General features: G+C 48.9%; 1 protein-coding gene across 3 annotated transcripts in view; it reads left to right on the top strand.

Moving 5' to 3' along the window:
- The window catches only part of fam189a2 (family with sequence similarity 189 member A2), a 63,018-nt gene that overhangs the window by 32,776 nt on the left and 4,789 nt on the right, over positions 1-25,453 (top strand). For all 3 annotated transcript variants that reach the window (XM_084360506.1, XM_084360505.1, XM_084360504.1), the window contains 3 exons: positions 11,721-11,790; positions 12,390-12,566; positions 16,608-16,948. In XM_084360506.1, the coding sequence (XP_084216632.1) occupies positions 11,721-11,790; positions 12,390-12,566; positions 16,608-16,948 (588 nt within the window). The remainder of the gene's footprint in view (positions 1-11,720; positions 11,791-12,389; positions 12,567-16,607; positions 16,949-25,453) is intronic.

The raw sequence follows: 25,453 nt of genomic DNA, 5'->3' as shown, positions 1-25,453 counted from the left end.
CCTCCAACGCCGCCAACTCAGCCTCAATAACTGCAAGAGCCTCAGCCTGGACCTTTTAGTGGACGATTGATATGAGATGATGTGACCCCGCAGTACCACCTTAAACGACTCCCATAAAACTGAATCAGAGACTGCCCCATTATCGTTAGTAAGCAGAAAATCTGAAATCTTATAAAAATAATCATGAAGTGCTTTGTCTGAATGTAGGGAGGGATTGAATTTCCAATTGTATGAAGGTGTCTGGAGGTCAAAATGAATTTGGACTGAAAGAGGAGCATGATCAGACACTAAAATACTATGATATGTTGAACTGAGCCTGTGCAAGGTTAATTTAGAGTCTACTAGGAAGTGGTCAATTCTGGTGAAAGTTATTCAATGTAGCGCCACTAGGTGGCGCCTCCTTTTGTTTAATGGGCAATGTAACCTGTACGATGAAGAAGAGCAGGTATTCTTCCGCTCCCCATGAGAAAGGATACCATCGACAGAGCGAAGACTCCCCTTTTTATTTGTCTTTATTTTGTAAAGTTTTGGTGCAAGAACCTCGGCCTGTGTTTGTTTGCATGTATGCCTGTTACATCTAGTGCCGTAGAGACCTGGCATGGTATGGTCAGTATATGAATAAAACTGCCGTGCGGAAACCCACACGTTGCCTGCCTTCTCTTGAGTAAGCAGAGCTACCTGCACTTAAGTGGACCATCACCTTCCCCTTGGGCTGGTATAACTGACGTTCGCAACTACAACTCTGAGGTGTTTGAACTACAGAAATATGTTTAGAATTATCTTAATGAATAATGCAACAAGGACGAAGCATGTGAACTGCGTTGTTTGTTTATTCAGAATGGAATGGATCGCAAATGAATAAAGTAATGATTTAAAAAAAACAAAAAACACAAATGCTTGATCAATGACCCGGCCCGGCCTGAGGATAGTGGCAGGGAATATCGACCCGACCCGACCCGCAGGCCAGGTCGGGTCAAGTTCGGTCTCGGGCTCAGGCAGAGAATCTAAACTCTACTCTAGACCACACAAACAGCACGGTGGCACAGTGGACAGCTGTGTTCCTCCGCTGTGTCAATGTGATGACGTTATCAAACGACTTGTCAACTCGACTTCGACTTTATTGACAGATAAGTCGACTTGAAAAAATCTGAAGTCATTAATGCCCTATTATGTTATGAGTATTATATTCTGCAACAAGATTAAAAACTTTAAAGAAAAAATCAGGACCATCAAAATTGGGGGCATAGATATTTAGAAGACCTAATGGGAAGGAATTGATTGCACCAGTGACGAGGACATGTCTCCCGCCTGGGTCTGTTGTTTTGGAGTTGAATACAAACGGGATAGTTTTGCGGACAAGGATGGCAACCCCCCTCGCCTTAGAAGAGAAAGTGGATTGGTACACTTGCGACACCCATAACGATCTCAAACATCTCTGCTCTGTAGGTTGAATGTAGGTCTCCTGTAGAAAAATTATGTCAGACGACAAGGACTTTAAATGTGAGAATACCTTTCCCCTCTTAACCCTCTAGGCGCCAGAGTTTATTTAGGAAAATATTCCGTTTGGATTTTAAGATTTCAAAAGGCTGTAGCTTGGAAGTGGTGAGAGATAAATCCATAGTGTAAATGAGAAAAATATTCATAATGACCTAAAGTTTGTGATGGGAGTAAATTTACTCATCTTATTTGCATATGCTCTCGCTGTGATCAGTGTGTGTTGCTTGTGTGACAGTGTGTGCAGCTGCAGCATCGTCAGAGTCACAGAGTCAATCGTCCCCTTCTGAATCGCGATGAGCAAAGATCTGTGCAAGCACCTCATCCGCACTGTAAAGTCCTCTGGGCATTTTGTTTTTATGACAAAAATCGCTATCTGTCTCTCTATCTGTCCAGCATGCTCCTGCCACCACTCCGCTGCTCTCTCCTCTCCCGCTCTCCCGCTGGCGCTCTGACAGCTGGTGTCGGGTTTAAAAATGTTTTTTCTCAGATATTTTGCATTGAAACACACCCACGAATGACGTCAGGATTGAAGCTGAATCTAGTGGCCATCTAGTGGTAGCAAGCAGTAACAGCACAAGGCAGTAGATTTAAAGATATGGGCTGTTTTATTCAGCAATGTGGCCTGTCGCAATAATGCGACTTTGGCACCTACAGTGGGTACTAGTTTCAAATGGACGTTTCCCTCGCGGAAAGCGTGATTCACGCGTTGCGTGAAATTGTAGGTCACATTGTAGCCACTAGGTGGAAGCATCGTACTGAAATGCAGCTCAAAAGATTTTGGGATAATTCCACGTTTGACCACAACATAGCTGCAATGGAGAGTAGCGCTGTTCATAGGCCATAGGCTACTTCATTTGCAGCTGTGGTCGAGAGAGCTAGAGAGTGAATGGAGAGAGGGACCGCTACGCCGGTGAATCAGATCAATGTTGTTGTTTTTTATTGTTTCACAGTGGTTACGTTCAACAGGATCAGTGGTTCTCATGGGGGTCCTGGCCCCCTCCATATTTTTGATCTCTCCTGTAGCCTGGCCGGTCTGGCTCCAAGTTTGAGCAAATTGTCTCATATCTATTTTCTGCAAGTTCTCGTGAATGTAACAATCCACTTATAGCCCACGATCGCTCGTTTAAACAGTTTCTAAGCTGCTTCGTTCGTGCCAGCAGCCTGGACCCGATGCGGCTGGACTCACGAGCGGAGCATTAATGCACATCTGTCTGCAGCTGCTCCAAACACACAATTTGAAGGGACAGATTAGATGTTGATTTTGTTAACAGTGACTTTGTTGATACTACTTTAATCGTAGAATGGAGCCACAACGGGCTGATTTCAGCCAAGAGCAGCAGGTTGTTTTAATGGAAAGTAGGCTACGAGCGATACAAAAAAGCTGATCACAGCCTGAAGCAACAGTGTTGCTGCAAATATAACAAGAGGAGGCTGCTTTTGATTTCTGACAGCTGAACATTGCGCTTTTAAATATGAAGCTTATCCAAACAAAAAACTAGAGCAACAACAACTGTCATTTTTTAAATTGTGTTTTCATATATTTCACTGATTGTAATAGAATGCGAGTGTGTTTTATTGAAAGCGAGACTGGGTGTGTGTATGACAGTGGCGGCTGCTGGTCTTTCAAGGAGGGGAAGCTCATTTTTAGGCTACTGTGAAGTGTGACCGCCTGTGAGTGTGAGTGATCGTGACGGGGGGAGAAGCTCCGCAGCTGCCGCTGCTCGTTGGGGAAAGAAACCGCAGAGTGACAGAACAGAGTCGCCAAACACAACACTAGTCGTTTTTAACAAAGACACAATTGCTGGGGATCAGTGAAGTCTCCGGATCAGTTCAGAACAACAGAATGAAAAACTTGGAAAATGCTCCGGTGGATGTTTATTCTTCAAGATCGCTGATTCGCTCATTTAGCTGTCAATCAAAAAAGGATTCCGCCTCAGACAGCTCATCCAATCATCATGCAGAACCCGAGCGTCCGGGCCAGCCCACTGCCCCATAGACCCCCAGAGACGCTGAGCGTCTGATGGGCAGGACAAAGCCCAGCATTTCTCCAATGAGCGTCTAGTTTCGCTGCAGTGGAACAACCCGCTCTACGCTTCCCCATTGAAGTCAGTAGAAGCTGAGCGTCCGACTGTGTAAAGCGCTGTGGCGCTGCGGGGATGAATGAGAAGGAAGTTGCGCCGGTTACCTGTGATAAGCTGATTCTGAACAAAAGATGAAGGCTTTCTTTTCTGTTCAAAGCAAACAGCTGTGTGAAGTACTGTGGGGGGCAGGACTTTTGTCTGACAATGTAGCTACTTGAGTGAAGTATCCACAAACACACCCATTGGTCAGAGATAAATGGAGGATGCTAATGTGTCGCTAATGTGTTACATTGTGTCCAGCTGTCGTCACAGCAATTATTACAAGCACACCTATTGGTCAGAGATAAATGGAGGCGCTTATATGTTTATTAAGCTCATTACTTTCAATAGAGCCGAGAAGGTGGAACATAGTAAAATATTTTTCATTCTAGTTTTAGAGGCTGCATTTAAAAAATATATGTATAAAAAAATAAAGTTATTACTTTACATCACGTTCATAAGATGTGTAGTGACTGGAATTCAGACTTCCCAAAAATATAAGATATATACATGGTAGCCTACGTGCTTCAAATAAAACATTTTTATTTAAAAAATCGACAGGTATACAGAACAGTGCAGTATGATATACAGTAGGTAATTTAAAGCAGCGTGTGTCCCCAGATCTGCGTAGTGTGCGCATCAGTCTTTCAGCAGGAGATCCTTCGGCCCTGGGCATTTTTCGCCGTCTGCCATGCAGTCACATGCCAGTCGTTGGGGGGGGGGGGGGTCCCCCATCTCCCGATTGTTGCACAATACCGATCTAAATTTTCTCAATATGCAGTAGGCCTATAACATTACAATATTTCATGGATGCAAGCCAATCAGTCTATAGCCTACAACACACACAAGCACACACTTAACAATTTTTGATAATCCGATCTATTCTTAAAGCAACACTGACATAGGAGGCTGCATTGGCTAAAGTTGTTTGTGTAGTAGATTGAGAATTTCGTGTTATGTTGGGAGATGTCCTCTGGGTGGCAACATAGCCTAGGCCCAAGGGTGTTAGTTCAGAGCCTATAGTGCTACAGGTAGTTGTTGTTGGCTATGCCATGTTCTGGTCATGTCATGAGAAGTGCTCCAGTAAACCAGCCTCAACTCACCTCCAGTGTCCGTCCATTCTTTCTTAATATCATAAGATATTACATATTGGCGACGAGGAAACACGGTGAGCTCACTGTAAGTTGTTAGGACAAGAAAACAGCCTGTGAGTTCAACTACGGAGACTCGATTCATGTCCGGCATCGAGGGAGCTAACGCTAGCACCAACGCTAACGACAACGCTAGCAGCAATGCGGACGATGACATCGAGATGGCCACGGCGATGGTGGGGACACTCGCGGCTTTCGACAGCCAGGTTCAAGACTGGGAGGAGTATGTCGAAGTTTTGGACCATTTTTTTGTGGCGAATAGAATTACAGACGCTGGAAGGAAGCGGGCAATATTGTTGAGCTCCGTGGGCAGCCGGACATATAGTTTGATGAGAAGCTTGCTGAGCCCGGACAAGCCTGGAGATAAGTCACATGAGGACTTGACTAAACTGCTACAGTCACACTATAACCCAAAGCCCAGCGAGATAGTCCAGAGATTCAAGTTTAACTCGAGGACGAGGGCAGCGACGGAGTCTGTGACGGAGTACGTGGCGGTGCTACGGGAGCTGGCTCAACACTGTAACTACGGGGACAAGTTGAAGGAGATGCTGCGTGACAGGCTCGTCTGTGGCATAGCAGATGATCGCATCCAGCGGAGATTGTTGGCGGAGCCGGAGTTGACATTTGAGAAGGCATTGAAAGTTGCGCAAGCCATCAGACCGCAAGCAGAGACGTGCGGGACCTGCAACTACAGCCGCACACGATGGACAGTAATGTGAGTAAAGCTGCAGCACAACTGCCAGTACACAATGTGAAGACGGGACAGAAGTGGCAAGGCAAAACGACACCATTAACATGTTATAGGTGTGGGGGTGAACATGTGGCTCGGGACTGTCGGTTTATCAATGAAAAGTGCCATGGCTGTGGTAAACAAGGACATTTGAAGAAGATGTGCAGATCCTCGCCTCCTACAGGCCAGCAGCAGCTTAAGGGGGGAGGGAAGCATAAGCAGTTTGTAAAAGGGGAAAAAAGGGATAAAAAGCAGTCTGCACACCACATAAGTGAATCCCCTGTGAACCTCTCTAGTGATGAAGAGGTGTTTACACTGCACAATGTAACAGAGCCAAACATAGCAAAAATAGACCCCATTACCACTCAGCTAAACCTAAATGGTAACATGGTGGAATTTGAAGTGGATACTGGCTGCAGTGTGACAATTATGTCAAAGACTGAGTATGCTAAGTTATGGTCAGCAGGGAGTACACCAGAGCTGCAAGATTGTTCACTGACTCTTAAAACATATACGGGTGAGAGAGTGCCCACACTAGGTGCAGCAGAAGTAACTGTGCAGTTCAAAGGCCAAATCAAACAGCTTCCAGTGGTGGTCGTAGCAGGGCCAGGGCCAAACCTGGTGGGCAGAGCATGGATGAAAGAGCTGGGAATGAACTGTGTTCTGGTAAACAACATAGACCAGAAACAAATGAGATTGCAGGAGGTGTTAAGACAGAATGAGGATGTATTCAAAGAGGAACTGGGAACCTGGAGGGGCCCACCAGCAAAAATATACATAAAAGAAGGGATTGCTCCAAAGTTCTATAAACCCCGGCCAGTCCCCTATGCTATGAGAAAGAAGGTGGAGGTCGAGTTGGAGAGACTCACCCATCAGGGGATAATCGAGCCCGTGAAATTCTCTGAGTGGGCGGCGCCGATTGTTCCTGTGTTGAAACCTGACAATTCAGTGCGTATCTGTGGAGATTACAAGCTCACGGTCAACTTAGTGTCAAAGTTGGAACAGTATCCAATACCAAAACTGGAAGACTTGTTCGAGAAGTTGACTGGTGGTGAAAAGTTTAGTAAACTGGACTTGAGCCATGCATATCAACAGGTGATCCTGGATGAAGCATCCAAGCCCTATGTCACTATTAACACACACAAAGGTCTGTTCCAGGTGAACCGTCTGCCATTCGGGGTTTCTTCCAGTCCAGCCATTTTCCAGCGACTAATGGAGAGTCTGGTGGCTGGCATCCCGAACGTGGCTGTATATTTGGACGACATTTTGCTGACTGGCCGAAGCGACCAAGAACATCTGGCAACGCTGAACCAGGTGTTGGCACGGCTGCAGGAAGCTGGCCTTCGCTTAAAGCGCAACAAATGTGCCTTCATGGAACAGGAAGCAGAGTTCTTAGGACATAAAGTGGATACCTCGGGACTCCATCCTCTGCCACACAAAGTCATGGCCATACAGAAAGCCCCAGCACCCACTAATGTCACTGAACTGCGTGCGTACCTGGGTTTGCTCAACTATTATAACAGGTTCCAAAGGACAAACAGAGACCCGGTATTGTCAAGGGTGACACAGTTTATCCAACATGGTTGGCCACTGCATGACTTAAACCCAGTTTTTCAACCTTATTCTGTACGAAAAACAGAGTTAAGTGTACAAGATGGGTGTGTATTGTGGGGGTCACGTGTGGTGGTACCGCCGCCAGGGCAAGACGCCATGTTAAAGCAACTACATCATGGTCACATAGGCATCACAAGGATGAAAGCGTTGGCACGAAGCTACTTCTGGTGGCCAAAGCTGGACGCTGACATTGAGACTGTAGTTAAAAGATGTGTCATATGCCAAGAACACCGTAACCTGCCTGTTCCAGCACCACTTCACCCATGGGAGTGGCCAAGCAAACCATGGCAGAGATTACACATTGACTACGCAGGTCCTTTTATGGGACACATGTTTCTGATCCTGATGGATGCGCATTCAAAGTGGATGGATGCTTATCCAGTAACAAACTCCACCTCAGCCGTCACGATTGAATGCCTGCGTAAGAGTTTTAGCAACCAGGGGATACCAGAGACAATTGTGTCAGATAATGGCTCATGTTTTGTGAGTGCAGAGTTCAAGGAATTTCTGGGAAGGAATGGTATTGAACACATCACCTCTGCTCCTTATCATGCTTCATCCAACGGCTGTGCCGAGCGCGCAGTCCAGACATTCAAGTCAATGATGAAAAAGGCAGGTGAAGGCAGCATCGCCACTAAAGTGTCTAGAGTGCTGTTTAATTATCGCATCACACCGCAGTCCACCACCATTCACCCTGATCGCAGAGTAAAGGTGGAGAGAAAAGAAAACAGCCAAAAGAAACATCATGACAAGCAGCTTAAAGGGAGAGGATTCCAGGAAGGAGACGCTGTGGTCACGAGGAACTTCAGTCATGGTCCTAGGTGGATTCCTGGTTTCATAACAAAGATCACAGGTCCTGTCTCTTATAAGGTCATGTTAGGAGATGGCAGTATTGTGCGCAGACATGTGGATCAGATACTGGAAAGGCCTGAGAAAAGGGACTGTATTGAACCACAGGTCACAGAACCACTGGGACTGTCTGTTTCACCCACAGCAGTAATGGGAGCGTCGGAGACTTCCACTCTGGCAGGAAACAGCCCTCTTCCAGCAGGAAATACTCAAAACGCTCAAAAACCTGCTCCAGACAAGGCCAATCCATCAGTGTCTGACATTCCGCCCCCAGACGCTGTAAGGCTGTCACAACCTGTGGTAGCACCTGTGCGACGGTCACAAAGAGATGTGGGCAAACCAAGTTATTTGAAGGACTATGTGTGTTAGATGGATTGTTTTAAAAAAAAAAAAAAAAAAAAAAAAAATGTAACTTGGTGGTTGTTGATTGTTATTGTTACTTTGAGACATGTTGGGTGATATGCAAAACTTAAGTACATGGTGCTTGTTAGTTCAGAGTCAGGGATGAGTATGTGTCACAGGTTTATTGTGTTGAAGAGAGAGAGAGAGAAAAACAGCTTAAGGAGGGAGGAATGTAGTAGATTGAGAATTTCGTGTTATGTTGGGAGATGTCCTCTGGGTGGCAACATAGCCTAGGCCCAAGGGTGTTAGTTCAGAGCCTATAGTGCTACAGGTAGTTGTTGTTGGCTATGCCATGTTCTGGTCATGTCATGAGAAGTGCTCCAGTAAACCAGCCTCAACTCACCTCCAGTGTCCGTCCATTCTTTCTTAATATCATAAGATATTACAGTTTGGATGCACGTTGTTTTATAACAAGTAGAGGCAAAGTTGTGCAGCACCAATCTGGCGCACTTACAAGCACAATCAGCTGAATAAACGCCTGTCGGAGACTGGCACCTTTTTGGATGTGAACCCAAAGTGTGTGAGTGATACACTCTGGTTTAGCTTTCGCTTGCTAGCCATTTTCAGTATGACTTCTCAAAGTTACGTCTTTCTTCTGTTTGGCGCACATGGCTAATTTGCATATGTGCGCAGGACCAGCTGCTCCGCTTGTCAACAAATACAACATAGGCTATCTGTGAATAGCCTACATGTTTTGAATTCTGAATACTGGACATGGTGAGCTTAAACACATTTTAGTGACCATTATTGACAGTAAAATATTTTATTTGTTATTGTTTTGACAAAATGTGAGACCCCCTTCAAATTTTGCTTTTGAGGCTTTCTCATGGGTTAATTTCGCACACTGCTCGGGAGAAGTGGTCCCACAAATGGCCCGATTATAGCACACAGATCTTCAAATGTGGCCCTTGACACCCGAAGTGGACGTGGGCACTCATCTCTGTGCTTGTAATGCTGCTGCTTCTTCAAAGTCTTACCGCTCCGTGGCCGTGGTGAAACCTGACACTACACTGTCAGGCGACGTCTTGGCTCATTTGCATACTGCAACAGTGATTGGATGTTTACTGAGGGCTGAGGGGAGGAGAGGGGTGTGTGTGCTGCGCAGGCTATGAATACACGCACAGAGGAGGGACAGAGAGATGAGAGGGAAGCTAATACTGTATCCTGTGTGTCCCCTTTTCGGCTGATTTTTCTGCTACTGCAGATCATGTTGTCAACTTGTAATATATTCATTTTGTGAGTATATTAAAACGTGCTTTCTCAACTTCTAAGACTTTGATTTGAGGGGGCAAGCAATTTATTTGAGGGGGCGCTGCCCCCTCTTGCCCCTGCGTAGAGCCGGCCTCGCTTCACACAGCTGTTCAGCTTGGACTCAGCTTTGAACAGAAAAACCGGTTCCTACATTAGCTCTCCTCACACTTTTCAGTTCATAAGTGTCGTAAGCCGGAGGACAAAAATGTACACAGAAGCCGATGGGAAAAAGAGAAGAAATTTCGTCGCGTTTCATGTAGCCTAATAAATTTCACATGTAAGGGGAGCTGAACATACAGCCTCCATTCAGAACTCCAAACAGTTTTAAACAGTGGCCAAACAACAGAACCATTTTATTATATTAGACTATATATTTTCCATTTTTGCTGAGCATAAGGTTTGTTCTAAATTAAATAAAAGCCTGTCCCATACAGACGCGTGTCTCTCTAAACTTTCAATAAAACACACACACGCTTCCTTTGATGTGAACTCGCACAGAGCATGAGGCTGAGTTGATAACCAGCTTCGTAGTACCGTGTTAACTCGGACCAGGGCTTGAGGTTTTGAGCTGGACTCCTTCGCAGTACAGGCCGGCTGGCTGACTGTGTCCGGTCTTATTATCACTGCGTCGGCGTCCATGAGCCTCTTCCTCACGGTGTTGAAGGACTGGCGCTGGGATGATACCTCAGCTGTGTAGTCAGGGAATATCGAGACCCTCTCACCGTGGTACTGTAGCTGGGCTTGTTGGCGGCTGAGCCGGAGGATACTGACCAGGTTACTGTCGTTGTGGACTCTTGCAATGATGATCCGTAGTCGCTCATTAGCGAGTGGCTTGGGTCTCAGGCTGCGGTGGGCCCGATCAATTTTGACGGGCCTGGTGAAGTTGTCTTGCCCAAGAAGCTCCGGTATCAGCCGCGACACAAACTCAGTTGGCCAAACGTTTTCTTCACCCTCTTTAATGCCCACAATCCTGATGTTAAGCTTAAGGGAGCGACCCTCCAAGCCATTCAGTTTAGCTTTGAGGAGCCCGTTAGCCGCCGTTAAATCTTTGCATGTTGCCTCTAGCACTGTGATGCAGCTATCGGCAGCTGAGAGAGCCTCATCCATGTCGTCCAGGCGGTGTTCAGCTTCGCGGTGATCTTTTTGGAGGGCGGATAGGCTTGCTTCGATTGAGTCAAGGCGCCACTCCATTGACTTCTTCAAGTCATCCACGGGGGGCGACCCCCATTCCGAAGGACCACCATTCCGACAGTCCGCCATTCCGAAAATTTCCGAAGGCAGACCTTTTTTCAGGTTCAGAATGGCGCCCTTTTTTCTAAAATAATTAAGGGCCGGCATTCTGAAACATGAAAGTGAACGTTCGGAATGGCGGCCCTTCGGAATGCCGCCCTGGAACCGTCATCCACAAGCGTGCAGATCTTGGCGAGCTTGATGCCGTGGCTAGCGATAGCAGTTAGTATAGCATCATTGTTAGCAGCAGTCAGGTTCGCCTGGGATGTCTCCTTTTTGCCTTCATCTTTCTAAGGCATAGTGTAAAAACAAAGATTGGCAGATTACAATGCAGAATGGCAACAGGGCAGCGGAGAAAAAAAAAAACATTCAGGTGCAGTAGTTTAATAGGAAAATGGAGGTAGCAGCACGGACCTCCGACAAAACACGTCTACTCCATTACAGCGCACGAGCGCCCCCCGATTTGATAGATTTTTAATGTTGCTGAAGGAAACTGGGCTACAACTGATCAGAACATTAGAACAGACAAAGTTATGATGAAACCTTTCCTCCATTCAGACTATGTCACTAATCAAAAGGACCAACTATTTATATGTCACATCATTAAGTAAGTGACTTCAGTTTCTGTGGATCATCAGTGCTGGGCTTTACAGCACACACAACATGAATGCATAACCAAGCACCTGCATCAGCACATGACATAAACATCAAACAAACACATATTATAATAAGGTGACTAAGGGAAGGCTAACCTACATCTTGTGTTTTTTAATGTGGATATAAGTATTAAAATTTTTCAATAGACGAATTACCAACGATGCAGTTTTTTGGTGGTTCAGATAACAGTACCAGTGTAACAGTCTCTGTTTATTTCAGGACTCTGAGATCGCTCTGACCGAGGTGACTATGAACCCGACTACGTCTCCACCAGAAGCCTCTCTGCCAGGTAGGAACATCCTCACACAGTCAAACAAAACTTCCCTCCATACAGAAATGAACCTACCAAAATCTCACTGGTCGATCTGCAACCAGCTGCACTGTGGATCTCTGTACTGCTGATATCAGTCACTGTTGCAGTAGACAAACTCTGTTAAATAGACGTGTTGTGCTGCTTTATTTTGTACTCACTGTCTTTAATGTATTAGATTTCATCGTGTATTGTTGGTTTTAGTTTGCATGCCATGTACTGCCCCTGATCCAACTGCTTTAGCCAGAGAATCCATGAGAGCTCTGATGTACCGGTCCGACTACAATGACTCGTCCAGTCCCTCCTGACAAAGACAAGGCTCCTCAGCCAGAGCAGGAGGCCCTGCTGCCACTGATGTTGATTTAGACTAGGTTTAAGATTTAACCACAGACACAGAGTTGCAAAACTTTACAAAATGAGGCTTTACCAGTTGGAAAGTGCGCATGATGTTTGTTTGTGTATTTTTTAGGAAGTTTGCTGCCAGTTTGTGTTGTATATAAAAATAATAATGATCGTAATAATGTGTGCTTCTAATATGCTAATAGCATGTGTGTGCATATGTCTATATTCATACTTAGACACGAGTCCCCAGACAGTACTGGCATCACCAGGCGTCCTTCCACAGGCCAAGCCCCCACCACAGCCCCAGCCCCCCCCTCAGCAGCAGCAGCATGCTACAGCACCGGTTCCTTGGAGGAGAACAAGGATCCACCGCTCCAACAGTGACCCAGTTCTGATGGACATAGCTGCTAAAGGTTGGCTTATTTCCTCATGTGGTACCATGTGGTACCATGTAGTACCATGCAGTCTTTGGAAATTGGGACACCAATGTAAGAAGAGTCCATTGTGACACACAAATCCAGACTACATACATAATCAGCACATTAATAAACCCTTTAATTCAGTGGGATAGATGGAGGATGGATGGAGGATAGATGGAGGATGGATGGAAGATAGATGGAGGAAAGATGGAGGATGGATGGATGGAAGATAGATGGAGGATAGATGGAGGATGGATGGAGGATAGATCAGGATGGAAGGAGGATGGATGAAGATAGATGAGGATGGATGGAAGATAGATGGAGGATAGATGGAGGATGGATGGAAGATAGATGGATGACGGATGGAAGATAGATGGAGGATGGATGGAGGATGGATGGAGGATAGATGGAAGATGGATGGAAGATGGATGGAGGATAGATGGAAGATGGATGGAAGATGGACGGAAGATAGATGGAAGATAGATGGAGGATAGATGGAGGATGGATGGAAGATAGATGGAAGAGAGATGGAGGATAGATGGAGGATGGATGGAAGATAGATGGAAGATAGATGGAGGATAGATGGAGGATGGATGGAAGATAGATGGAAGAGAGATGGAGGATACCTGACACAAACCCCTCAGGCTGGGTTCAGACAAAAATGAAGAGATGATGTCCAGTTTGGGACTTTTAGACATTTGATCTTGATCTTTTAGTGAAAATAATAGCAATAAAACAGAAATAAATAAATATAGTGTAAAAATAAGTTATAAGTGATAATAAGTGATGGCTCAGCTGTCTGTGTTGAGGCTGTATGTCCCGTTAAGTGCTGGTGTTTGTTACTTCTCAGGTGGCGAACATTCATGTTGTTGTAGTTAGCTAAGTTTGAACAGGCAAGCTGTAAACATAGTAACAACTGTGTGACAGGTTAACACAAACACAATGCTTCAGTGTACATTAAATGCATTGGGCTCAAGTCGGGTTTGGATGTAAAAAACAGCCCACCTGTGGAGTACGGATCAGTACGGATCAGGCTCAGTTAGTGTGAAGGTGGACTGACAGTGATCCATCAGCACGGTGTGCTCATGCTTTGAGTTTTATTTAGCAGAGGATCTCGAAGCTATCCAACACATTTAAAGTCAGCAGTGTATAAAGCAATGTGAGTGCTAAAACATCAATACAAAGCTCCAGATGTTTACAGATAATCAGCTCTGTGTCCTCTGTTTGTATCACATCTGGACATTTGCATCATCAAGAGCCTTTTCTGCATTCATACACAGGCAGTATGTTTGTGACTTGTCCGTCGATTCCATTCTTGTGAGCGTGATATTTTGGAAACGCCTCGTGCAAATTTAATCAAATTTGGCATAAATATACTTGTGGACTCAAGGATGAACGAGAGTGATGATTGGATTTTTGGGGGCATTTTGGGCTATTACTCAGCAATTCATGTGACAATTACAACAACATTTGTACACAGATGACTAATAGGATAAAATGATGACGTGAAGACATTTTATATCCAAAAGGTCAAAGGTCAACTTCAGTGTGACATCACAATGTTCTGCAAAAAAATGTCTGGCTGTTTTTCAACGCCACAGCTCAGGAAGAGCAACTTGACTGGTGCACAGAGGCATACAGTACAACTATGAGCTGGTAATTCTAGTTTTATTTTAAGGGCAGTGACTAATGCAAAGTGGTTAGTTCATAATTATCAGCCAATCAGCCAGTCACATCACTGGTCTCAGCCAATCACAGTGAAGTATGGCATAATAACACAACTACATGGAGGGAACTTCACTTGGAGATCATGTTTTTATTTTCAGCACCACAAATCTGCAGCTGAGTGCACTGATTATCGTAAAAACTGATTAAAAATATATTGTGGTGAAGCTGTTAAATGGCAGCATCACCAGAATTATTCTGTTTCCATTCATAATTCTACGATCATGTCATAAATAATGTGATACAGCAGCATTTCCATTATAAGACAGGATGAATTAGCCCCTCCCACATGAACATGCAGAATCATTTGAAATGAATCAGTCTGGTGTGTGTAGAGATGTGTGTTTGTTTGTTGCAGCCTGGTGTCAGTTTACCATTGTGTGTGATGGCACCGCATTACAAAAGGGATGCAGCTGGATTTATGTGTCCTGCTGCCTTCAGACTAGGGCTGCCACAAACGATTATTTTGATAGTCGACTAATCACCGACTATTTTTTCGATTAGTCGACTAATCGGATCATACGTAAATTGAATGTAGAACATACAGTTTATCGCACCAGCATGCAGCTGCTCTTATATAACAATCATTAGCTTTCAGCTTGAAGTGTTTAAGGTATATGCTAACTAAAAATGAAGACAACTAATGTTGTTGTGAATTGTTGAATTGAATTAGTGACATAGGCCTTAATAAACTCTCCCATGACATTCTAATGCACCTGTACATCAGAAACAATAGGAGTGATAGGTACAGTAGGATATGCAATAATTAACTACTGCATACATCTTGACAGCTCTACTTTACACTGTTGATTTGTATAATTCCAACAGACATGTCCAGTGATTTTCAGCTTTCTGTGTTTACATTTGCCTGTTTTGATGATACAAGTCAGCTCCTGAAATGTGTGTTTCTCTTCTATAAAACACATTCTACATCGCGGAGGCGACGTCTCTCCACTTAGGGCTTCCTTCACCTTGAAACGGGGCAGAGCTCCATGGGAAACACCTGCCTGACGCAGCAACGTAGGGAACCGTGCACGTCCGCGGCGCACAGCTCCACGGACATGCACGGGGGAAAAAACGGCGTCGCCGTCGCACCGAATGCACGCGGCTACGAGCCGCTTTGGGTTGTGAGCGCGCATGTCGCGCGTCTACATTGGAAACTAATAGGTAGGCTGTTATCAGTATAATCAGAGGCAAGCATGAATGAATTCGCCTCAGTTTCACGTGATTGTCACTGTCAGCCTGTTAATTTTACTGACCCGAGCTGAGACGCGCACCCCCAAACAAAACTCGTCGGATCTGAACGATTCACACAAGTCACCTAATTGGCCACGAAATAAGCGAGTTGCGCTTTTCGGCGCGCTGTTTGCATCCCTGAATATAACAGAAGTGCATTTTGTGCTCAGTGCTCACAACTGTATTCAACTTTACTACACTCTGACTCTATATAATCCCAAACTGCACAAGGCTCTTGTTCCTAAGGCTAATGAATTAAATCGTCATCGCAAATGTTAACGTTTATAGCTATCAATATGAGTAAGTAGTAAGTTAGCTCTCTGTTTACGCTAATGTTAGCAGCTAACTAGCCAGTTAGCTTAATGAGATGACGGTCCCTCTTCATCGTCGTTGTCAGCCACAACGTGCTTCCTTTTCAGGAGCTCGTGCATCGCACTTGTGCTGCCGTGAAAGGCAAGTTCTGTCTTGCAGATATTGCATCGCACACTTTTTTCTTTTGTTTTCTTAAAATGCTCCCACACTTTTGAGCTCCGTTGCCGCCGGGTAGCCATGATACCAGAGAGCCCGTCTGGTATAACTTCAGGTGACACCACAGCTGACCCAGATTACCACTACTGCGCATGTGTGTCAAGGACAGAAAGGCAGACGCGGCAGTGGAATGTGCCGCAGCAGTTTTGAGAGAGAAAACAAAGTTTAATAAAAAAAAACGACGCGTCGACTATTAAATTAGTTGTCGACGTAATCGTGACTAGTCGACTAATCGTGGCAGCCCTACTTCAGACTGTTCATACAGTAAAAAGCAGCTGTGGACAAGAGATACTGTACGAATCACTCATTATTTAGATCAGTGCAGACTGCTTTATGGACATTCCTGCTTTAACCACATTAAATAATCTGTTTTTGTTGGAAAGGTTGGTCTTCACACTTTAATCACTCATTTTTTCAAGTTCTTTTCCTATTGTAATTTTTTACCACTACAGCTCTATTTCACACTGTTTGTTCAGGGTCTCAAATGATATATTCAGCTAACATGTCATCATTTACAATCTTCTTCCCCTCTGATGTCTGCTGTAGTGCAGAGCAGCTGCGACGCCGCCCTCGCTTCCTCTCCTCAGACCACAGATTCTTCCACCCAGACGTCGCAGCTCACATTGGCTGCCCAAACCCAAGGCCAAGTCACAATGCGACGAGGCGCCAACGATGGTAGGGTGCCCCGCCGGCCCAGGCCCTCTTCAATGGTGGACTACCAGAGCTACCGACACACACAGCAGCTGGTCAGGAAAATCCTGGAGCAGCCAGCAGCTCAGGGCCTGACCCCCGAGGTCCAGGAGCTGGTGGACAGCATTCGCAATGTGCTTCTGTCAGATCAGGAGCACATGGAGGAGGCTGTACGCTGCGCCAGTTACATAGAACAGGTAGGAGTTCATACATGCAGAATAGGGCTGCACAATCCATTGAAAATTGAAAATCTGCAGTATCGATACTCCAGTACTAGCAGTGTTATTTTCCCCGTTGGTCAATGTCAATTTACCGCTGTTGTACCCAAGTACTCCCACCAACACACTCCCACCAACACACTCCCACCAACATCCTCCCACCAGCACCCTCCCACCAACATCCTTCCACCAACATCCACTCCCACCAACAACCACTCCCACCAACACACTCCCACCAACATCCTCCCACCAACACCCTCCCGCAAACACACTCCCACCAACATCCTCCCACCAACATCCTCCCACCAACACACTCCCACCAACACCCTCCCACCAACATCCTCCCGCCAACACACTCCCACCAACATCCTCCAACCAACACACTCCCACCAACATCCTCCCGCCAACATCCTCCCACCATCACACTCCTACCAACACCCTCCCACCAACATCGTCCCACCAGCACCCTCCCACCAACATCCTCCCACCAACATCCTTCCACCAACATCCTCCCACCAACACACTCCCACCAACAACCACTCCCACCAACACACTCCCACCAACATCCTCCCACCAACATCCTCCCACCAACACACTCCCACCAAGACTCTCCCACCAACACCCTCCCACCAACACCCTCCCACCAACATCCTCCCACCAACACTCTCCCACAACATCCTCCCACCAACACACTCCCACCAACACTCTCCCACCAACATCCTCCCACCAACACACTCCCACCAACACACTCCCACCAACACTCTCCCACCAACATCTTCCCACCAACACACTCCCACCAACACTCTCCCACCAACACACTCCCACCAACATCCTCTCACCAACACACTCCCAACAACACACTACCACCAACATCCTCCGACCATCCCACTCCCACCAACACCCTCCCACCAACATCCTCCCACCAACACACTCCCACCAACACACTCCCACCAACACTCTCCCACCAACACACTCCCACCAACATCCTCCCACCAACACACTCCCAACAACACACTACCACCAACATCCTCCCACCATCACACTCCCACCAACACCCTCCCACCAACATCCTCCCACCAACACACAGCCACCAACCCAGTCCCACCAACACTCTCCCACCAACACACTCCCACCAACACACTCCCACCAACATTTTCCCACCAACACACTCCCACCAACACTCTCCCACAAACATCCTCCCACCAACACACTCCCACCAACACACTCCCACCAACACTCTCCCACCAACACTCTCCCACCAACACACTCCCACCAACAAACTCCCACCAACACTCTCCCACCAACACACTCCCAACAACATCCTCCCACCAACACACTCCCAACAACACACTACCACCAACATCCTCCCATCAACACACTCCCACCAACACACTCCCACCAACATCCTCCCACCAAAACAATCCCACCAACACACTTCCACCAACACACTCCCCCCAACATCCTCCGACCATCACACTCCCACCATCCCACTCCCACCAACACCCTCCCACCAACATCCTCCCACCAACACACAGCCACCAACCCAGTCCCACCAACACTCTCCCACAACATCCTCCCACCAACACACTCCCACCAACACTCTCCCACCAACACACTCCCACCAACACTCTCCCACCAACATCCTCCCACCAACACTCTCCCACCAACACACTCCCACCAACACTCTCCCACCAACACACTCCCACCAACACCCTCCCACCAACATCCTCCCACCAACACACTACCACCAACATCCTCCCATCAACACACTCCCACCAACACACTCCCACCAACATCCTCCCACCAAAACACTCCCACCAACACACTTCCACCAACACTCTCCCACAACATCCTCCCACCAACACACTCCCACCAACACTCTCCCACCAACATTCTCCCACCAACACACTCCCACCAACACTCTCCCAACAACATCTTCCCACCAACACACTCCCACCAACACTCTCCCACCAACATCCTCCCACCAACACACTCCCACCAACACACTCCCACCAACATTCTCCCACCAACACACTCACACCAACACACTCCCACCAACACTCTCCCACCAACATCTTCCCACCAACACACTCCCACCAACACACTCCCACCAACACTCTCCCACCAACATCTTCCCACCAACACACTCCCACCAACACTCTCCCACCAACACACTCCCACCAACACTCTCCCACAAACATCCTCCCACCAACAATCTCCCACCAACACACTCCCACCAACACACTCCCACCAACACTCTCCCACCAACACACTCCCATCAACACCCTCCCACCAACACTCTCCCACCAACATCCTCCCACCAACACACTCCCACCAACACTCTCCCACCAACACACTCCCACCAACACTCTCCCACCAACACTCTCCCACCAACACACTCCCACCAACACTCTCCCACCAACACTCTCCCACCAACACACTCCCACCAACACTCTCCCACCAACACACTCCCACCAACACTCTCCCACCAACACTCTCCCACCAACATCCTCCCACCAACACACTCCCACCAACACTCTCCCACCAACACTCTCCCACCAACACACTCCCATCAACATCCTCCCACCAAAACACTCCCACCAACATCCTCCCACCAACACTCTCCCACCAACACACTCCCACCAACACACTCCCACCAACACACTCCCACCAACACACTCCCACCAACATCCTCCCACCAACATCCTCCCACCAACACACTCCCACCAACACACTCCCACCAACATTCTCCCACCAACATCCTCCCATCAACACCCTCCCACCAACACCCTGCCACCAACACCCTCCCACCAACATCCTCCAACCAACACACTCCCACCAACACACTCCCACCAACATCCTCCCACCAACATCCTCCCACCAACACACTCCCACCAACACACTCCCGCCAACACACTTCCGCCAAAACACTCCCACCAACATCCTCCCACCAACACACTCCCACCAACATCCTCCCACCAACATCCTCCGACCAACACACTCCAACCAACACACTACCACCAACATCCTCCCACCAACACACTCCCACCAACACACTCCCACCAACACACTACCACCAACACCCTCCCACCAACATCCTCCCACCAATACTCTCCCACAACATCCTCCCACCAACACACTCCCACTAACACTCTCCCACCAACATCTTCCCACCAACACTCTCCAACCAACACACTCCCACCAACACACTCCCACCAACACACTGCCACCAACACTCTCCCACCAACATCTTCCCACCAATACTCTCCCACCAACACTCTCCCACCAACACACTCCCACCAACATCCTCCCACCAACACACTCCTACCAACACTCTCCCACAAACATCCTCCCACCAACACACTCCCACCAACACACTCCCACCAACACTCTCCCACCAACACACTCCCATCAACACCCTCCCACCAACACTCTCCCACCAACATCCTCCCACCAACACACTCCCACCAACACTCTCCCACCAACAATCTCCCACCAACACACTCCCACCAACACACTCCCACCAACACTCTCCCACCAACACACTCCCATCAACACCCTCCCACCAACACTCTCCCACCAACATCCTCCCACCAACACACTCCCACCAACACTCTCCCACCAACACTCTCCCACCAACACACTCCCACCAACACTCTCCCACCAACACTCTCCCACCAACACACTCCCACCAACACTCTCCCACCAACACACTCCCACCAACACTCTCCCACCAACACTCTCCCACCAACATCCTCCCACCAACACACTCCCACCAACACTCTCCCACCAACACTCTCCCACCAACACACTCCCATCAACATCCTCCCACCAAAACACTCCCACCAACATCCTCCCACCAACACTCTCCCACCAACACACTCCCACCAACACACTCCCGCCAACACACTCCCGCCAACATCCTCCCACCAACACACTCCACCAACACACTCCCACCAACATTCTCCCACCAACATCCTCCCATCAACACCCTCCCACCAACACCCTGCCACCAACACCCTCCCACCAACATCCTCCAACCAACACACTCCCACCAACACCCTCCCACCAACACACTCCCACCAACATCCTCCCACCAACATCCTCCCACCAACACACTCCCACCAACACACTCCCGCCAACACACTCCCGCCAAAACACTCCCACCAACATCCTCCCACCAACACTCTCCCACCAACACACTCCCACCAACACACTCCCACCAACACACTGCCACCAACACTCTCCCACCAACATCTTCCCACCAATACTCTCCCACCAACACTCTCCCACCAACACACTCCCACCAACATCCTCCCACCAACACACTCCCACCAACACTCTCCCACCAACACACTCCCACCAACATCCTCCCACCAACACACTCCCAACAACACACTACCACCAACATCCTCCGACCATCCCACTCCCACCAACACCCTCCCACCAACATCCTCCCACCAACACACTCCCACCAACACACTCCCACCAACACTCTCCCACCAACACACTCCCACCAACATCCTCCCACCAACACACTCCCAACAACACACTACCACCAACATCCTCCCACCATCACACTCCCACCAACACCCTCCCACCAACATCCTCCCACCAACACACAGCCACCAACCCAGTCCCACCAACACTCTCCCACCAACAATCACCCACCAACATCCTCCCATCAACACACTCCCACCAAAACACTCCCACCATTACACTCCCACCAACACCCTCCCACCAACATCCTCCCACCAACACTCTCCCACCAACACACTCCCACCAACATTTTCCCACCAACACACTCCCACCAACACTCTCCCACAAACATCCTCCCACCAACAAACTCCCACCAACACACTCCCACCAACATCCTCCCACCAAAACAATCCCACCAACACACTTCCACCAACACACTCCCCCCAACATCCTCCGACCATCACACTCCCACCATCCCACTCCCACCAACACCCTCCCACCAACATCCTCCCACCAACACACAGCCACCAACCCAGTCCCACCAACACTCTCCCACAACATCCTCCCACCAACACACTCCCACCAACACTCTCCCACCAACACACTCCCACCAACACTCTCCCACCAACATCCTCCCACCAACACTCTCCCACCAACACACTCCCACCAACACACTCCCACCAACACTCTCCCACCAACACACTCCCACCAACACCCTCCCACCAACATCCTCCCACCAACACACTCCCAACAACACACTACCACCAACATCCTCCCATCAACACACTCCCACCAACACACTCCCACCAACATCCTCCCACCAAAACACTCCCACCAACACACTCCCACCAACACTCTCCCACCAACATCCTCCCACCAACACACTCCCACCAACACACTCCCACCAACATTCTCCCACCAACATTCTCCCACCAACACACTCCCACCAACACTCTCCCAACAACATCTTCCCACCAACACACTCCCACCAACACTCTCCCACCAACATCCTCCCACCAACACACTCCCACCAACACACTCCCACCAACATTCTCCCACCAACACACTCACACCAACACACTCCCACCAACACTCTCCCACCAACATCTTCCCACCAACACACTCCCACCAACACACTCCCACCAACACTCTCCCACCAACATCTTCCCACCAACACACTCCCACCAACACTCTCCCACCAACACACTCCCACCAACACTCTCCCACAAACATCCTCCCACCAACAATCTCCCACCAACACACTCCCACCAACACACTCCCACCAACACTCTCCCACCAACACACTCCCATCAACATCCTCCCACCAACACTCTCCCACCAACATCCTCCCACCAACACACTCCCACCAACACTCTCCCACCAACACACTCCCACCAACACTCTCCCACCAACACACTCCCACCAACACTCTCCCACCAACACTCTCCCACCAACACACTCCCACCAACACTCTCCCACCAACACACTCCCACCAACACTCTCCCACCAACACTCTCCCACCAACATCCTCCCACCAACACACTCCCACCAACACTCTCCCACCAACACTCTCCCACCAACACACTCCCATCAACATCCTCCCACCAAAACACTCCCACCAACATCTTCCCACCAACGCACTCCCACCAACACTCTCCCACCAACACACTCCCACCAACACACTCCCACCAACACACTCCCACCAACATCCTCCCACCAACACACTCCCACCAACACACTCCCGCCAACACACTCCCACCAACATCCTCCCACCAACATCCTCCCACCAACACACTCCCACCAACACACTCCCATCAACATCCTCCCACCAACACCCTGCCACCAACACCCTCCCACAAACATCCTCCAACCAACACACTCCCACCAACACCCTCCCACCAACACACTCCCACCAACATCCTCCCACCAACATCCTCCCACCAACACACTCCCACCAACACACTCCCGCCAACACACTTCCGCCAAAACACTCCCACCAACATCCTCCCACCAACACACTCCCACCAACATCCTCCCACCAACATCCTCCGACCAACACACTCCAACCAACACACTACCACCAACATCCTCCCACCAACACACTCCCACCAACACACTCCCACCAACACACTACCACCAACACCCTCCCACCAACATCCTCCCACCAATACTCTCCCACAACATCCTCCCACCAACACACTCCCACCAACACACTCCCACCAACACTCTCCCACCAACATCTTCCCACCAACACTCTCCCACCAACACACTCCCACCAACACACTCCCACCAACACACTGCCACCAACACACTGCCACCAACACTCTCCCACCAACATCTTCCCACCAATACTCTCCCACCAACACTCTCCCACCAACACACTCCCACCAACATCCTCCCACCAACACACTCCCACCAACACACTCCCACCAACACTCTCCCACCAACACACTCCCACCAACATCCTCCCATGAACACACTCCCAACAACACACTACCACCAACACACTCCCACCAACACACTCCCACCAACACTCTCCCACCAACACACTCCCACCAACACACTCCCACCAACACTCTCCCACCAACATCTTCCCACCAACACACTCCCACCAACACTCTCCCACCAACACACTCCCACCAACACTCTCCCACAAACATCCTCCCACCAGCAATCTCCCACCAACACACTCCCACCAACACACTCCCACCAACACACTCCCACCAACACTCTCCCACCAACACACTCCCATCAACATCCTCCCACCAACACTCTCCCACCAACATCCTCCCACCAACACACTCCCACCAACACTCTCCCACCAACACACTTCCACCATCACACTCCCACCAACACCCTCCCACCAACATCCTCCCACCAACACTCTCCCACCAACACACTCCCACCAACACTCTCCCACCAACACACTCCCACCAACACACTCCCACCAACACTCTCCCACCAACAATCACCACAATCTCCCACCAACACACTCCCTCCAACACCCTCCTACCAACAGCATCCCACCAAAACACTCCCACCAACATCCTCCCACCAACATCCTCCCACCAGCACACTTCCACCAATACACTCCCGCCAACATCCTCCCACCATCACACTCCCACCATCACACTCCCACCAACATCCTCCCACCAACACACTCCCAACAACACTCTCCCACAACATCCCCCCACCAACACACTCCCACCAACAGTCTCCCACCAACACACTCCCACCAACACTCTCCCACCAACATCCTCCCACCAACACTCTCCCACCAACACACTCCCACCAACATCCTCCCACGAACACCCTCCCACCAACATCCACTCCCTCCAACATCCACCAACACACTCCCACCAACATCCTCCCACCAACATCCTCCCACCAACACACTCCCACCAACACTCTCCCATCAACACCCTCCCACCAACATCCACCAACACACTTCCACCAATATCCTCCCACCAACATCCTCCCACCAACACACTCCCGCCAACACACTCCCACCAAAACACTCCCACCAACACCCTCCCACCAACAATCACCCACCAACACACTCCCACCAACACACTCCCACCAACACTCTCCCACCAACACACCCCCACCAACACACTCCCACCAACATCCTCCCACCAACACACTCCCACCAACAATCACCCACCAACATCCTCCCACCAACACACTCCCAACATCACACTCCCACCAACACCCTCCCACCAACACACTCCCTCCAACACCCTCCTACCAACAGCATACCACCAAAACACTCCCCCCAACATCCTCCCACCATCACACTCCCACCATCACACTCCCAGCAACACCCTCCCACCAACACCCTCCCACTAACACACTCCCAACAACACTCTCCCACAACATCCCCCACCAACACACTCCCACCAACAGTCTCCCACCAACACACTCCCACCAACACTCTCCCACCAACACTCTCCCACCAACACACTCCCACCAACATCCTCCCACCAACACCCTCCCACCAACATC

Source organism: Pagrus pagrus (genome assembly GCF_965226575.1).
Source record: "Pagrus pagrus genome assembly, chromosome: 8".
NCBI classification, from domain to species: Eukaryota; Metazoa; Chordata; class Actinopteri; order Spariformes; family Sparidae; genus Pagrus; species Pagrus pagrus.
The sequence above is the reverse complement of the archived record's forward strand: the minus strand, read 5'-3'. Positions and strand labels throughout refer to the sequence as shown.